Raw genomic sequence first — 17,531 nt, 5'->3', positions numbered from 1 at the left:
TATTAAGGTCCAAAGTTGTAATCCAATAACCGAAACACTCACTTTGCCAGGCAAAGTGAGGGGAGATGACAAGGTCCTTTAGTCCATGAACTTGAGCAAGGCTAGGAATTAACTTGATACTTGAAAACAAGGCTTGAATCGTGGCACAAGGTAACAAGGAACAAGAACAAGATCCGTGGAATTACTTGGTAAAATCCGTGAAACAAGGCAAGGTTTAGTCCTGAAAGGCGAGGCAAGGTCCGTAGGTAAACAAGGCTGGGAAACAGGAGCGAAGGCTTGAAAACAAGAACAAGGCTTGAACAGGAACGAGGCTTGGATCGGAGCGCGCTGTCCAGACACAACTCGCTCCGGAGGCTGACGAATTGACTCCGCAAAGTTACTCCGCGGGTAAAACACCTATATAGAGTCTAACTTTCCCGCCGAGAGCAGTTCTCTGGGAACCAGAAACGAAAGCTAATCTCTGAGACCAGATGTTTGACTCCTTAAAGATTCTCATGGAAAGCAGGCTTAATTGGCTAAATTCTTAGCAATTATTCTAGCACTCCTGCGCGAGGCCGCTTCCAAACCTCTCTGTTGTTTACAAAACTCATGGCGAGAAAACACAGGAGATGTAGCCTCAGTGTTTGTTTGACATACTTCTGGAACATAACCCTCTTGCAGGTGCAAGGTTCCCAGATCTGGCTGGGAAGAATCTGTCTGGGAAGAATCCAGTTCTGACTGGGAAGGTAAAAAACCCAAGTTTTCTTCTTCATCAGGCATCACAATGTCATGAGCAGGACTACAAGGCCCATGGGTCATCACAAGAAGCCATTGAAATCCACAAGCATGTGGACAACTTCAACAGAAAGGAAGAAACCATGAAAATGAACAAAATCTGGCTACCAGTATTACAAAACTCCAAAATCAAAACAGTAGATGGGAACCAACACAATGAGGACTTGACTGAACAAAGGATGCCCCCAGGCAAGGGACAAAACATTTCCAGTGCCAATTAGGGTGATTAACTGAAACATTAATGCTGGCTCCCAGTGACAAAGAACTCTTGCCACACCTTGGACTCTACACAGATATATATTCTTTCCTTTCCTGACTTAGTTTATCCATACCTCACAACCTCTGAGGATGCCTGCCATAGATGTGGGCGAAACGTCAGGAGAGAATGCTTCTGGAACATGGCCACACAGCCCGAAAGACATACAACAACCCTGTACTTCTCTAGTATTTTTAATAGATATTATTGCGTGCCTACACGTTGTTTCCAGGAACCGTGGGAGTGCAGTGGGTTAAACTCTTGTGTCGGCTGGGCTGCTGACCTGAAGTTTGCCAGTTCAAATCTGCGAGACTGAGTGAGCTCCTGTCTGTCAGCTCTAGCTTGCGGGGACATGAGAGAAGCCTCCAAGCTAACACAACCAGGCATCCCCTGGGCAACGTCTCTGTAGACGGCCAGTTCTTTCACACCAGAAGCTACTTGCAGTATGTTCTTAAGTTGCTTCTGATATGATTTTTTAAAAAGTTGATTCTGATTTTGGTGATCTTAAACCCTGTGAAAAGCAGAATGTATGTAGAATGCATACCATTTTCACATGCAGATACAATTTTCAGGGTTTCAGGATTGGTTGTGACTCTGGCAAACCTTCCTTTCATTTCTGTTTAAAATATACCTATTGCCTGTTACTGTCTTTTGTTTAATTCGCAATATTCACCTCCCTAAGTGCTTTACGTAAAACACACAAAGTGCAATTTAAAACCAAAATCTAAAAGCACAATTTAAAAACGTAGTATAAAATAACCCAAGAGTAGTTCAAAAATAGTTAAAAGTATACCAAGGGTTAATGTACAGCCAAAGTGAAGGAGATAGTCTGAGACAAGAGTGTTTTCTAGAGTTTGATAAGCTCACCTCCAGAATGAGTCAGCCAGAGAGTTTCCTTGCCTCTTGGGACAACTGGCAGTGTATAGCTGTATAGCTGTTGTTGTGAGCTTGTTGATGAGTGTTGCTTGTGGGCCTCTGACTTGTCTTTTGATATGCAAATCAACTCCTCCAGGCCTCCTGGGTAAAACCTATTTCGAATGCTCTGTCCCTGTTTTCTTTGCCAGCATCGTCTCAATGGAGAGAGCATTTGCAATCTAAACTAACATGCTTTGCCTGTTTTGACTGCTTACCTTCTTTCCCTGCTTTGCTTCTTGTCTATGACAGATATCAACCTTAACTCTCCCAACAAAGGTCTGCTGGCTGATACAATGACGGACGTGCCTGTTGACAACACAAGTGCTGCCGCTCCTCCCCCTCCATTGAGGGCCTCTGCCTACAACGGGCTCACTGAGGCAGAGGAAGAAGAATTAAGATCTGAGCTGGCCAAGGTAAAGAAGTGTTCCCACTCCGCAGGTCTCTTTATGCTCCATTTGGTTAACATGATATGAAGCAATTGGATAAATTTGCCTCCTGCAAGTCTACGGACAAAAGAGTGCTATGATTGATATTCTGAAGTCTCTGGTGTAACTGTGTAGTTCATCCTTTGTTTCTAGAGCCCTTTCTTCACTTGGTTGTGTTAAATTGGAAGGTGAGATAAATAAATTCAGCCTTTTATGCTTTGGACATATCATAAGAAGACATGAACAGTAAGAAAAGACATTAATGCTTGTTAAAGTGGAAGACAGTAGGGAAAATGAAGATAAAATTCCAAATGGAGAGACTCAATGAAGGAGGCCATGTCTCTGAGTCTGCAAGACCCAAGCAGGGCTGTTGAGAACAGGGAAATTTAGAGGTCTCTCATTCATTGGACTGCCATAAACAGTTCAGAACAACAAACAGGAAACAACAGCACTCAGATCCATCTTCAATACATTTCTTTTATTATCTCTTTCCACAAAGCAGTTTAAAGTGTCGGATATGACTTCTCCCATTTACCTCTCAACCTTAATGCAACCATTTGAGAAAATATGTGAGACATTACTGTTTGGGAATCATGCAGCCTTCATAACCTTATTCATATCCCAGTAGTTCTAGCTGGCATAGCTATTGGCGATGAATGCTGGCTGTTGCAGTCTAACTGTGTCTGCAGAGCTGCATGTTTTTTACTTGTATGTTAACCCTACGGCACACGGCTATTTTTGTGGCTGAGCTCTGACATGAATTGAACTTCTGCATTGTAACACAGCATTCTGGCAACTATGCTATTTGGGTTTTTTATACATTTGCCAGCACTGTAATACAGCGTAGCTTGTGTTTCTTTCATTTATGCTGAGATAGTGGACATGTAGGGCTGACTTTTCTCCTGTGTCCCTAGCAATCCTAAATCATGAATGCTGCAAAAAACTAGTTCTTCTTCTCAGTGCAAAATCTCCAGGTCACAATATAAGGTTGCTATAGTTAACTATTCTCTAACTCTTGGACCTGCTGTAGAATTACTGTAGCTCCCCTGATAATTTACTGCCTGGTGGTGGATCAGAGAAGCATCTGTCTACTTCCCTGCATATGATGTAATCATTCTTTGTCTGGCTGCATGGAAGAAGTCAGATGCTTGTCCAGATGCCACCCACATCAGACACAGAAATGTCATGTAGGGTTGTTGATCAGTGTAGTGGCAGAAAGAGAATGCCTATCTTTACATTGATCAAAACAAGACATATGTATTTGTATAGTTGATTTACCTACGACTTTTCCACCATGGTTAACAATTAAAAAGCAACATTACAAAAAAAACAAAACCCAAGTTTAATTCAGGTTTTTAGATAGAATGGTCCCAGGACCCCATGTGGATATCACAATCCGTGGATGATCAAACCCAATTATATACAGCGACATCGTAAAATGGAATTCCATATATAAAATGGCAAAATTAGAGTTCTCTGAATATTTTCTCTCAAGTATGATGGAGCTGGAATTGGTTGAATATGTGGATGCAGAATGTGTGAATGCAGAAGGCCAACTTGAAAACATAGCATAATCAGCCCGCCATATCTGTTAGCTTTGATTTTGCAGATGTGATTATCTCTAGGAATCTCTTTTAAGTCTTCCAGTGTGACCTTGTCATAAACTTCTGCCACAGATTTGTACTAGAAGACTTAGAACACTTCTCTAGGCATTTCTAGATCCTCCAGAATGACTCAGTGGTAAACATCTGACAGAAGCTGACTGTGAGTTGTGCTGGAAGACATAGAGATTCCTAGAGAAGCATTCTTTTGGGTCTAAAAAAAGGGTTTTGTATTTGCAGTTTTGCCATCTTTGCACTCTAACTCCAGTGAATGTGGAGAGCTGACTGTAAAATGAAAACACTACTCCTCTTAAGATCTTTATCTGCCACATACACTAAAAACTAAACACCTCTTTAAATAAATAGATCTTTACCTGCAGGCAGCAAGACAACAGGGAGGGGGTCAACTTACCTTTGTACCGAAGGGAAATCCATAACTTGAGAGCAAGAATTCTTTCGCTTGTGTCTTCACCAGATGTGCCTGGGATGGTAGTGGGTCTGATACACACATTCCTGGTGTGTGAAAGCTACAATATTACATTGTCTTTCCTCTTGGGAGGCCAGGGTGCTACATCTAACCTTCGCTGTGTACTTGCTCCTATAACATGAGGAGGCCTTTAACTCTCATTCATCTTCTGCAGGTGGAAGAGGAAATTGGCACTTTGCGCCAGGTGTTGGCTGCGAAAGAGAGACATTGTGGAGAACTGAAGAGAAAACTGGGATTAACCCCCTTGGATGGCCTGAAGCAAAACCTCTCAAAAAGCTGGCATGATGTCCAGGTTTCCAATGCGTAGGTGTTCCATGGGTTTTTTTTCTTCCTTGTGTGCAACCAAAAATGAGTGTATTTGGGCTAGAGGAGAAAGCACTTTTTACCAATCACATAACTATGACATTTTATTATTCTGTAGTTCTGAAGGAGTTCACATTCTTTTCCGTGAAGGTAGCAGGAAGACTTACCACATAAAGCATCTATTTTATTTAATATTCTGGCCATAGCAGTAAGGCAGATTTATTTGTTCTCTTGTTTTCTCTCTGGTATGCCGTTCACATATGCTGAAGATGGGATTCTAGAAGCAGCCGCTGTTTACCTTGCCTGTTATAGGCAGATGCACACACAGTTTAAAATAGGATTGGCTAGAGGAGAATTCTTTGCCTGGTGAAGCTTTATTTATTGCACTGCTTACTTCAGGCATGTTCTTGCAACCCAACACTGAAAGTCCGTGTTTCTCCAGCCACCATCTTCCAAATGATGCTGTGCCTAAATACTTACAGTTAAGATGAGGATGAGGAAAAAAGGAATGGTGGCTGATCAGGCATTAAAAATATTTTGTAAAAACCAAGGTTTGTTGAGATATGCCTGTAATTGTCTTTGTGGTTATTTTATCAGACCTGCGTGTGCCCAAAAACAGATGAATCTTGAAACCTAGACTTCTGTGTGCCCAAAGAACATATGAACTCGTTTTGCAGTGCACAATTTCCTCCATGCTTCCTGTTCATCTGTTTTGTTTAGTTTTCTAATAATTAGTGCTCCATGCTCAAAGCACACTGCATGATCCAAACGGCAAATAATGTTTCAAGTCACTGTGTCTCTCCACCCCAGCCCTGAATAATGTTTAAATCTTAATTCCACTGACAGGCAAGTGCCCTAGATCATGGCTTGGAAAAACTACTACGGTGGATCCGCAGATCCCAAAGAAACCCAGCTGGTTCTCAGACTCCTAGTCCAAGAAGGAAAACTTCTGATTTCTAGCCCTGACCCATTTCTTAGCTAAACCACTCATATTTATCACCTTTTTCATGAGTATTGGTTTCCTTTTCCCCTGAAATCTTTCCCTCTTTTGAAAGTGATTGACCCCTGGGTTTTTATTTCTAGTTATATGAAAACCTCTGAGAAACTTGGAGAGTGGAATGAGAAAGTGACCCAGTCGGATCTGTGAGTGCCTCTCTCCCGTCTTCCAAGCACTTTCTCACTCTCCTTGGCTCCGGATTCCACCTTGTTACACACCTCCGTCTTGGTCACAGAGAAAGCTGGCTGTATGCTTTGGATGCAGCGGAGCCATACTAAGGCCTCTTGCTTGTTAATGTTAAACCTTATTCCTTGCTTTTCAGTTCTCTTGGCCATCTTCAGGATTAAACACTTTGCTGGCTTCTTTGATATGCTCTTGTGCAAAGAAAGGAAAATTCCAATCAGTTACCATATCTTATTCACTAAGATTAGAACTAGGAAGTACTCTTTTTTAAGCTACTGGTGCCACCTATTATTTGCTAGAAAGTACTCTTTTATGTTGCATATGAACTTTCGGGCAAAGCTAATACTGGACCTTAAGTTGCCAATGTTTTATTACCATTGCATACCCTCCTAGCATTTTACAGATTAAAACTGTGATTCATGCAGCCAAGAAATAGCAGAGTGTGGTCAAGATGACAAAAGTTATTAATGAGCGAAGAAAAATGCAGGATTTTGCTTCTGCTTGAGTCTACTTGGACAGGCATGATTCTCCCCTTCGTGGAATTGACTGAGTGCAACCTACAAAGTAGATGTAATCTGGACTGTACTGGTCAAATTGGGAGACAGGCAATATGCCATTTGAGTGCATGACAGATCCTAGGGAGGACCAGATTTTTTTAAAAAATCTAATGTTTGTGGGGGTACTACAGCAAAGAGAGATGTAATTGTGTGAAGGACATGTGGGCTGGAAGTGTATGTTCCATAGCCATCTAAATTATCAAAACCCTATCTGGTATTTTTGAAAGAGTGCATGAGATGTGTGTTTTTCTATGTAGACGTTGAGCTACAAATAATTAACAATGAGCTATATACACATTGGGTAGCAGTGGGGTAGGAAACGGTGCCTGGCAGCTGTTTTGATAAATTAAGTAGAAGGATTTCAAACCAATAAATTCAAAGAGGAGGCCATACATCTCAAGCATCACTCTGTTCAGTGAGTCATGGTTGACTGTATATATGTATAAATGTTCTTTTGTGTTTGTGTGTGTTTGAGAGAGATTGTGTGTGTAACTAAAGTGTATTCTAACTGCTTGCCAGCTCACCATAGGTAACAAAGGTTGTATCAAAGCGAGGGCAGAAACGGGTAGAGGAAGGATGCAATTTTTTCTGCCTCATTTGTCAACGTATGGGTTTCTGTAATAGAAGAGACAGGAAGCCACCTCTGCAGATACAGTGCATAGACTAAGTTATCTGGCTCTGTTTCCTTCATTGAGCCATTTTTTTTTGCCCATAAGCTGCTCTCTGCACTAGGAAGTTTTATTAGGAGGAAGGTGTCTTCATCCCCCTTTGACTAAACAATCTTTCCTATGAGGAACAAGCAGGCCATTGGTTAATTTACAGAGCAGAGATACTTGGGTTAAGACCACCCATATGTTCCTTCAAGCTATTTCTACCCAAATTCTTAGCTTGATATTTTTGTTCTACAGTTGCTTTTAAGTGTTCTGTAGGCTGGTGCCTAAAGTTAGCCATAGCATGAGCTTTATCAGTTGCTTAAATAAAAATATTTACTCTGTTGCTTGAGATGCTGCAGGAAAAAACATTTCAACTGGAATGTTTAATCAACTTTTGGAAATACAGTAGAGTCTCACTTATCCAACATAAACAGGCCGGCAGAACGTTGGATAAGTGAATATGTTGGATAATAAGGAGGGATTAAGGAAAAGCCTATTAAACATCAAATTAGGTCATGATTTTACAAATTAAGTACCAAAACATCATGTTATACAACAAATTTGACGGAAAAAGTAGTTCTATACGCAGTAATGCTATGTAGTAATTACTGTATTTACGAATTTAGCACCAAAAGTTCACGATGTTTTGAAAACATTGACTACAAAAATGCGTTGGATAATCCAGAACATTGGATAAGTGAGACTCTACTGTACATAGAAGCTGGTTCTCTTTGTAGTGCCTGACTACAATATATAAGAACAACTATGCCTTGGGTGCGGGTTTTTTCTCATTCCCACACTTGAGTGTGATGCAAATCTACTTAGAACTGAAAGAGAAGTGATGAACTTCTCTTTTGTAACCATTTTTTTCCATGTGATTTTGTGGGTTCAACTTGATGTAACTCAGACTGGAGACAAAAAATGTAAAATGTCAAGTAGCTGATTGGAACCGAATTTCTTTTATCCTTATGATTTCTGCAATCTGATGTGGGAGAATTATGTCCTAGTAGGCAGCATATAGCTAAATATATACTTAACTAAATAAGGTATTGCTCCCTTCTCTAATCTCCATTGTATTTGTAGATATGTTTCGGCCAGCAGCACACTGGAAGACTGGAATGACAAATTAACCCAATCAGAAGCGTGAGTGTCTTAACCTTTAGTAATAAAGCCCATTCCCTTTATATAGTAGCATTGCACATAACTAGCAATTCCCTTCCCTGCACTTAACTGTCTATCTGCTTGGTCCCCAATCTGTAAATGCTGCTTGTTTTTCTAACTAATCAGGAATTGTGGGGGAAGGATGATTTATAGTTGCAGTGTAATGGGGGTGCTGAACCTTTTCTCCAGGATGATCTGAAGCCAAATGAGTGATAGCTTCCCAGTGCTCTTTGGAAATGAGTAGCAGCCTTGGTCTTGGGCTGCCTTGTAATAGGTCCCTGTTGGAATAGAGTGAGTTAAGTCAGCACATCCATTGTGTGTGGGCTGCAGTTCAATGAGAGCACAGCAGGAACACAGTACAGCAGTGAGTGCAACATTGGGATCCTTGAAAATCTGCTTTCATTTAATCGGAAATGCAAGTTTTTAGTTCATACTATTGTGAGCTTTTCAAAGTCATAACTTTGAAAAACAAATTCCTTTTCAGAGGGACAACATCCAATCAGTGTAGCCAGTAGTCCAAAAGAGAAATATTGCAACTTGCATTCCAAAAAAGGACTTTGAGAGCTCTGCTGGATTGCAGAAAACTCAGGTGGTAGATGATAAGGACTTTAGTTTCTGTATTTCTGGGAAACCAGAACTAATTGAAGGGGTTCTACCTCTGCTGCTGCTTTTAAAAACATCTTTCCGGTATTTTTATCTTTTACTCTAAAAATTTTAAATTTTGCTTTAAATTGCTTTTTCAAAGTTTGATTAAGTTTAACTGGGTTTTATTGCATTTTATTTTGGCCAAAATCCAAGTGTGATTTCCATGTAATCAAAGGGATGCAATTGTTAACTTACCAAGTTTCCATTGATTCAATGGGAACTTGGTTCTTTGTATTCTTTGTATTTCTGGACTTTGCTGTGAAAGCTTTAGCTGTGAGGCTACCCAGAGGTTGAATGACTAATTAAAGAAATAAATGAATACACATACACACACACACACACACACACACACACACACACACACACACATATATATATAATAAACAGGAAGCAAGGAGAATAGCACAAAGAATGGTGTAGGGCAGCAGTGGAAGTGATGCAAAGTCCTGACTGCTAGGCTTTCCATCAAACATTGACCATAGAACTGCACTGGAAGATCTATAAAAGCCTAGAGAAGTGTTCTTTCTGGGCAGTGTAAGTTACACTGGAGGACCTATAGGTTCCTAGAGATTATGTATTGATCTGATCTAATCTTTAGGGTCATAGAATCATAGAATAGTAGAGTTGGAAGAGACCTCATGGGCCATCTAGTCCAACCCCCCTCTAAGAAGCAGGAAATCGCATTCAAAGCACCCCTGACAGATGGCCATCCAGCCTCTGCTTAAAAGCTTCCAAAGAAGGAGCCTCCACCACAGTCTGGGGGAGAGAGTTCCACTGCCGAACAGCCCTCACAGTGAGGAAGTTCTTCCTGATGTTCAAGTGGAATCTCCTTTCCTGTAGTTTGAAGCCATTGTTCCGTGTCCTAGTCTGCAGGGCAGCAGAAAATAAGCTTGCTCCCTCCTCCCTATGACTTCTCCTCACGTATTGAGGGTCGACTGCACAGTTTAAATAAGCATTGACTTGCCATTCTGGAATTGTATGGACCTGCTCTAATTTCAGGCCATGGCATTTTCTTACTCTTTTGAATAATTAAATTTAGTGTGTTGTCAAAGGCTTTCATGGCTGGAATCACTGAGTTGCTGTGAGCTTTCTGGGCTGTTTGGCATGTTCCAGAAGCAGTCTCTCCTGGTGTTTCGCCCACATCTGTGGCAGGCATCCTCAGAGGTTGTGAGGTCTGTAGAAAACTAGGCAAGTGGAGTTTATATATCTGTGGAAGGTCCAGGGTGGGAGAAAGAACTCTTGTCTGTTTGAGGCAAGTGTGAATGTTTCAATTGGCCACCTTGAATAGCCTTGCAGCTTCAAAGACCAAAGGATTCCCCCAGCTAGGCTTTGAAGCTACAAGGCTGTTCAGTGCTAATCAAGCTGGCTAATTGCAACATTCACACTTGCCTCAAACAGTTCTTTCTCACACCCTGGATATTCCACAGATGCATAAAGCACACTTGCCTAGTTTCCAACAAACCTCACAACCTCTGAGGATACCTGCCATAGATGTGGGTGAAACGTCAGGAGAGAATGCCTCTGGAACATAGCCAAAGCAACCCAATTAAATTTAGGTTTATTAAGTATCATAGCCTTAAAAAATCAATGGAAAAAGAAACAGGAGATACATATCTACCAACAACAAACTAGAACAACATAAACAGGCCAAAACAAACATTTTAAGCACTAAATGAAGAAAGAAAACACAAAAGAAGGGGCAAAAGAACAACAGAAAAAGAAAAAGTAGACTTCCCGTTTTCCTTCCAGTGAAATAAGATTTTAAACTTTATAGAATCTACCGTTGATTTTATATACTTTATATCCTTTAATTGTGAGGGAGAACTAGTTTTCAAAACCCACAAAATATATTCTGTTTCCATTGTCAAAAAAAGAAAAGAAATGGCTTCCAGTCTTCTGTCAAATTATCTGTTTTTTCTTTCTTTCATCAGCATGGTTAGTCTATTTATTTCCTCAGTTTCAAAATTTTTTGTATTACAACTATTTATAGGCAGGATCTCATTGCTCTTCCACAATTGCAGTTAGAGTATTCTATCTACATTATATTATTCTCATGCCTCCTGGTATTCTGTTGCTCAAACTCCACAGTGCTGCAAACAAGCTTCTTGCTGTTGCAATCCTGATGGTTTGAGGAAGTTTAGCAGATTGCGCTTCAGCTTTACTCAACAGGCACAGTCCCACTTTCTTCTGTCCATGGCATCTGGCCATTTAGAGACAATAAGCAACACACTTTGGTCAAGTTTCATTGGCGTTTGTCCTGGAGAAGCAGGAAGCTTAGCATTTCTTAGTCACTTTCCTGTGTAGTGTGGCAGGAAGTCTTAATTCCATGGATTGAACTTGGCTTCCTGGCCTGATCTTTAAAAAACACTGCTACTCCATTTTTCCAATTCAGATTTTGACCAGTGTTTCAGTCCATTGAGTGAAACATGCCTCAAGGACTGAAGGTGTGTGGGAAATTGTCAGGGCATTCTGTTAGGCAAGTCCTTCTTCTCTATCCATCCATCCATCCATCCATCAAGCAGCTACAGCTCCTCTGGGGAGGGAAGGGAAGCCAGTGTGAGACTTAAGGTTATGCACTTCCTTTTTTGCTGCCTCTGGGAAGTTTCCGCTGAATAAGCAAGCAGTTTTATGAGCCTTCCGGCAGAGCAGGAAGCAGGAACTAACGCTGGACATGCAATGGCAGAAATAGCTTTTGTACAGGACATAGAAGCATCCGTTATGTTCAGGTTATGATGACAGGTGTGCATATGTTGCTGAGACAGATGAGATAGTTAAGATTGTGTTATGTGCCTGCAAGTTGCACAGAAATTTGAGAAGCTAGAGGGGCATCTGTTGAGAGTATGTTGATTGTGAGTTCCTGCATGGCAGGGGATTGGAGTGGATGCCTTTCATAATTTCTTCCAGCAGAATGCACAAACTACTGCAGTGTGCTGGGTTTGAGAGCACGGTTTAGGTTGGGATAAATTGATTAGTGATGCCTCTGTGAAAACCTACTACTAGATTTACCTTGCAATATTCTAACTATTACTGTAGGACAGGATAGTGTTGATCAACCGATAGGAACTGCACATTCAACTTGAGAATATGTAATACATTTACCTACATATATGGTTAATATGGTGGTCAAACATGTTTCATGTGGAAAGTAACAAAACAGAGAATGAGTATTGAGAGGTGCATGAGGTTTTCCCATTGCCCAACAGAGATTTTTCATCTTAAAACCCAGTTTCTCACTACTCCTGATCTAAAATAGCCAGGAGGCCTTATTTTAATACAAAGTTCTTGAGGTAAAAGGTGAAATGTTTCTGAAGAAGGTTTCTAACACTTCTCTGGGGGTTTCTAAGCTTGCCAGAAGTTGACGATTGAGTCCTGCTCGGGGACCCAGCGAGAACAGAGTAACCACATCTAAAGAAGTTAAACTTGAAAATGTGGAAGGATGAATGTATCTCCACCATGTTTACTTATAGATTAAGGAATGGACATTGTGTGAGAGAGCGGGAGTGTGTGGGTTTGCTTGTGTGTGTTTGAGAGAGGGGGATTTTTTTAAATATCAAGCATGGCACAGAGGTAAAGAAAATGAAACCTCCTAATGTTATGAGTCGTGAGCTTGACTGGGAGTAAAAAATCTCCCAGAACAGCTAAGTAAATACTAGATTGGAGCTGCCATACATGGAAGTGGGTTCATAATCTCGCAACTTATATTGTTAAGACTTGGAAACCCACAATTCTCTCTTTGATCTCTGTGTATCTCTTCAGACTTATGCTGTATTGAGTTCAGTATAATTTACTCCTAGATGTGAGGATGAGATTATACCCTTGGTGTACCTCAAGATGTTGATGGGCAGCTGGATGCCCAAAGGGGTAAGGGATTCTAGAACTCTTGACTGTAATAGTACGTCCAATGAGTTCCTTATCTTTCAGTCATGTTTTGGGACATAACATAAATGGCTCATTCATCTTCTGAAATGCAGCATGTAAGGACTAAAGACTGTGCTGTCAGAGTAATTGTTTTTTAAAATCCCAGAAGTAGTATAGTTCATAAGTATTGCTACCATTCTTGTTTTTAAGCAGGACCATTTAATGGTAACTGATGGGAAATATTTTCCTTCTGTGGCAGAAGTCATACCTATTCTTTTTGATTTAACAAGTTAATATTTACTGTTGTTTTCAAGCTACCAGTGGCATCTATGCACTTTTTTAGCACTGCAAATTCCTTGCTCTTTTTCTTCCTCTTCTTCCGGTTAGATGGGGCCGGGAGCTGTTTATATGGTGCAAAGGAAAAGTGTGGCGATGTAAGAAGCAGAAAGTCCGAAATGAAATTTAAAAGACTAAGTGCCTCCTACTGAGAGTTAAAATCAACATTTAGTAGTAAAGGCATATAAACAAAGATGATGAGCAAGGCTTTAAGCCATGATTGCATTAGGAACCAGCTGGGCAATGTCTTTAAATTACTCATTCTGAGATGCTTTGGTTTGTTTCCAGGATGCTGGTAAATGCATTTCAAGAAGTGTGCCAGCATCATTTTAATAGCTGCATGTGTGTCTCCTTTGGTGAAGAGACTTCTGCAAGTAGAATGACACTCTTGAAGTCTGTAAAATGAGTTCTTTGTAGATAAATAGAGGGGCATGTATGATCTTCAGGGGGTGCTTGCTCACACAGGGGCCTTGGTCAAAAACACCATCTTCCTTCTTGCTTTCAACACTGTTTTCTGAGCACCAGCTGTGGTTCTCCCTTGCTGCTTGAGTCCTTTTCGTCTTAATTACTGCCTTTCAGCTGTTATAACCCTTGTTTTCCTTACCTAGTTACAAGAAGACACAAGAAACGCTGTCTCAGGCAGGACAGAAAACTTCAGCTGCCCTTTCCAATGTGGGCTCCGTGATCAGCCGGAAGCTGGGAGACATGAGGTAAGAAAAGGTCTACCAAGATTCTCTCCTCTCTGTCAGGTTTGCTAAGCAGAAACTGTTCTCGTAGCAGCAATGACGGCAGACAACTCTGGCTGTAACAGATCCTATTTATAGGACTGACACGCAGTTGCAGATGGCCATTTATTCTGGGTTGCAGAACCTCAAGGTTTGCAGTTGAGTCCAGTCCTGCCAGGGTCCCATTGTAGCCAAGAGCAGTGCCACAGAAAACTCTGCCCCCTTTTCCATAGCATCATCCTAAATAGGTTTGCAGATTTGTACATTTTTTTCCATTTTAAAAGATTGCAGTGTTTCTCCTAAGGCTCAATTATTGACATTTAGAGTTTCAAACTCATTGTCACATCTTTAGTTGTATGTTTTTTCTTAAACCACTACTAGAACATGGTCCTGAGAATTTGCCTTAAATAGAATTTGGCCCTTGTGTTTAAAGAGGTACTGTAACTACAGCAGAAATCTTTGTTGGCCTTTTTATGACTCCCAGAATGACTTTTATGTGGGGATGCCCTCCTTCGATACCCTCCACATTATTGTTAAGCAGATAATAATAATCATAATAATAACAATAACAACAACAAAAATACTTTATTTTTCTATCCCGCCTCCATCTCCCCGAAGGGACTCGGAGCGGCTAATATAGGGCCAAGCCCAAAGAACAAAACATGACTAAGATTAAAAGCATATATAAACAACATCAACAAACAGATAAAACAAAACAAAAACATAATACAGTATAACATAGTCATAATAAAATAGAATGGTAAAATGACATAAGACATGTTTTATGTATGCTACTAAACTCTGGGTCTCTGAACACATGCCATTAAGAAGTGAGACATTGCACCGTATCCTAAAGTGTCAGAAAAACTGTTTTTTTTCATTGTTGCTTTATGTGTATTTGTAACAGGCGAATTGAGGTGCAATGGTCATTTAGCTTCTTTGTAAACAGATGCCATGGATCACTTTGTCACTCCTAACGAAAAATATTTTGCTCTTCTGAATCCTGATTGCATGCATCTAAATGCACCTACCGTGTCTGAAAACCAAAGGATTACAGTGGCACAGAACATAATTCTGTAGCTCCCCAAAAATTATTTTTTGACATAAATCACCTGGCTGTAGTTATATATCTAATGTTCTGATGAATTTCATCATTTCTTCACTGGCAAGGTGCATTTTTAAACCCACAAACAGCCTTTACTGTTCTAATGTAGTACAATTCCTATGTAAAATCATATTTTTGACATTAATATTGAAATCTAAAATATATACAGAAAGCCTTTACTTTATAAACAGTTGTTCCAAGCTTCTTCATGAGTGTACTACTAATCAGTCTACAAGCGTAAGAACATCCCCAACAGTAATGTATTCAGCAGTTTACTTAGTGTTTGTCCCTGTACTCTGGGTGCTTTAGTACCTTGTATAATCAACTGCAATTGGATTACGGATGCAGCTGCTGGTGTGGAAGCACAAGCAGCTGTCATCTTAACCTACTGGATGGAAAGCAGGCTAGAATCTCAGTGCTAATTATCATTTTGAAGATACCTAGTTATTTAGGGATGACAGCTTAAATATCACATTGCTTTTGGCTGGTAAAGATATAAAATGGCTCCTTGGTTTGGGTCAAATGAAGGATGCAGAATCCTCAGGGCAACTTATAGGTGATATTACATCTTTATCCAATGATTCGCTTCCCTCTTGTTGGAAAAGACTGATTCTTTATGGTGCTGCATAACTTAACACATATTTAGCTATGTAGCAGTGATGCCACAGAATTATGCTAGTGAGTTGTAAAGATGCATATTGTGACCGGCAAGAGTGTCTTGATGCACATTGGCACCTATCAATGTGCGCTGGCATTGCAAAGTCAATATCCCGATGTGCTTTGGACTTTACTTTGTGCATTGGTGACTTGAGCGATTGTCATTGGTCCCAAGGCACAAAGGCCACTTTGTCAGCTCTTTTGTTTGGGTGTTACAAAGTGACTGTCCCATACTGAATTCCAGCCAGTGTTTCTATGTAGGCCATTATGTTCTGATGCAGCACAGTGCTACATGGAACAACTTAATGTGCAGAAACATATTTATGTGAAATAGAAATTGGTTCTTAATTGATTACATCCGAAATTCTTACAGCCTCTCTCCTTTTCCGGTTTGGTTGGGAATATCCGAGTGGTAAGCCTGTGACAAGCTCTGATCACATAATAGCACACTGAGATATCTCTGCAAACTATTATTTTTAGTTTATTTGAGTTAACCATGTCTGTTTACTATCCAAAAAGGAACACATTTAAATGTACCAGATACCCTGTTATGTATTAATCTTTTTTCCATCAGAGTTCTCCAGGAAACTGATGTGTCTTGGATACAAAAACATTTTGTCTCCTTTTTATAAGCAGTAGCTTAAATTCTGGTTTGGTATGATTGATGTCCTGACATGTATGCTAACAAGTGGCAAAACATCTATTGTGCTGGTAGCAAATGCAAAAGCAGCTGATTTGATCATTGATCCTCAGAGGGAACTCACTTTCGATTAGCATACCAATAAAAGAAACCCTTTTAAGGAAACAGTGGATAATAGGGAAGAACCAGAAAGGACCAAATAATGGCAATCTGCCCTGTCACCAAATGCAGAAGCTGACTCCTTTCTCTCCCCTTGGGTATTAATGTTCAATAAAATTTCAACAAACAATATCATTTTCTGTTAGTTCCCTTGTCCTTCTAAGGAACAGCCATTGATCTATAGATTTCAATGGCTGCTACATGTTCTCCATAGTGTCTTATTTTACTCTCCATAAAAGCTTTTTGATTTAAGTGCTGTCCAGCAGAACTGAAGTGAAAGGAAGTTTCCTGGTCCTATGCTTATCTTATGTGATCAGAGATGAATTTTTATTGTGAAGCTCTTTCCTTTGAGTGGAAATTCTCCTGTCTCTCTTTCCCCTCTGTGTTCTCATGAAAGCAAAATGCATTCTGACTTTGTTGGTGTGTTTGAAGTGTGCTTAAATAAGGGGGGGGGGAAGGAATTAAATATTAATATTTGTTTGGGGGAGAGAATAACACCTGATCTTTGTTAAACTGAAACAGCAGACATCTCCTTAAGTGTTTTGTCACCTGGTGGATGAGCCTATAATCTCACTGTTTCTGTAGATCTTTTGTATAGCATCTCACTTTATTTACCCTTCTTACGATTTTTCTAGAGGAAGTTAGGCTCCTGGTGCAGCTGATTTCAGTTGATGTAAAGAGATTAACTTCCTCAAGATGTAAGGCAACATTGCTAAGTGTGGTAAAGGCCCAATAAAAACAGGCCTGGTCTGTTTGTTTTGCTTTTGTTTTTAATTATAAATTTATTAACCCTGTAGAATGGGCAAGGTATTCAGTCAGATGAGCACAATCAATGTTAACTTTTAGCTCATTGTGTTTATTGGATCTGAGCCCTTATACGACACAGATTTTTTATTGCATGTGAAGTTTCACAAAGGTTGTTCTACAGCATTCCTTTGAGAGCCAGTCCCTAGTATCTCCAGTTCAGATAATTTGGCTTTTCAACTTGATCTTTCTGGTTGGAGTATCAAGAAATAAATGCAAGTGAATGTAAGGAGCAAAAGAGAGAAAAAAAGAACTCTATATTTTCATGCTCTCATGTTGATCATGGGGCT

The 17,531-nt window shown here is 40.2% G+C and overlaps 1 protein-coding gene across 11 annotated transcripts in view; it reads left to right on the top strand.

The window, feature by feature from the left end:
- Positions 1 to 17,531, top strand: part of tpd52l2 (TPD52 like 2) — a 42,349-nt gene that overhangs the window by 14,095 nt on the left and 10,723 nt on the right. For 2 of the 11 annotated variants that reach the window (XM_008110228.3, XM_008110232.3), the window contains exons 2-6: positions 2,195 to 2,358; positions 4,613 to 4,761; positions 5,845 to 5,904; positions 8,235 to 8,294; positions 13,760 to 13,861. In XM_008110228.3, the coding sequence (XP_008108435.1) occupies positions 2,195 to 2,358; positions 4,613 to 4,761; positions 5,845 to 5,904; positions 8,235 to 8,294; positions 13,760 to 13,861 (535 nt within the window). Of the gene's footprint in view, positions 1 to 2,194; positions 2,359 to 4,612; positions 4,762 to 5,844; positions 5,905 to 8,234; positions 8,295 to 13,759; positions 13,866 to 16,011; positions 17,480 to 17,531 lie in introns of those variants that run through there. The other 9 variants (XM_008110231.3, XM_008110233.3, XM_008110230.3 and 6 more) reach the window with 6 other exon arrangements.

This window comes from Anolis carolinensis, chromosome 4 (genome assembly GCF_035594765.1).
Source record: "Anolis carolinensis isolate JA03-04 chromosome 4, rAnoCar3.1.pri, whole genome shotgun sequence".
Taxonomy (NCBI): Eukaryota; Metazoa; Chordata; class Lepidosauria; order Squamata; family Dactyloidae; genus Anolis; species Anolis carolinensis.
This window is presented reverse-complemented; position numbering and strand designations above follow the sequence as displayed.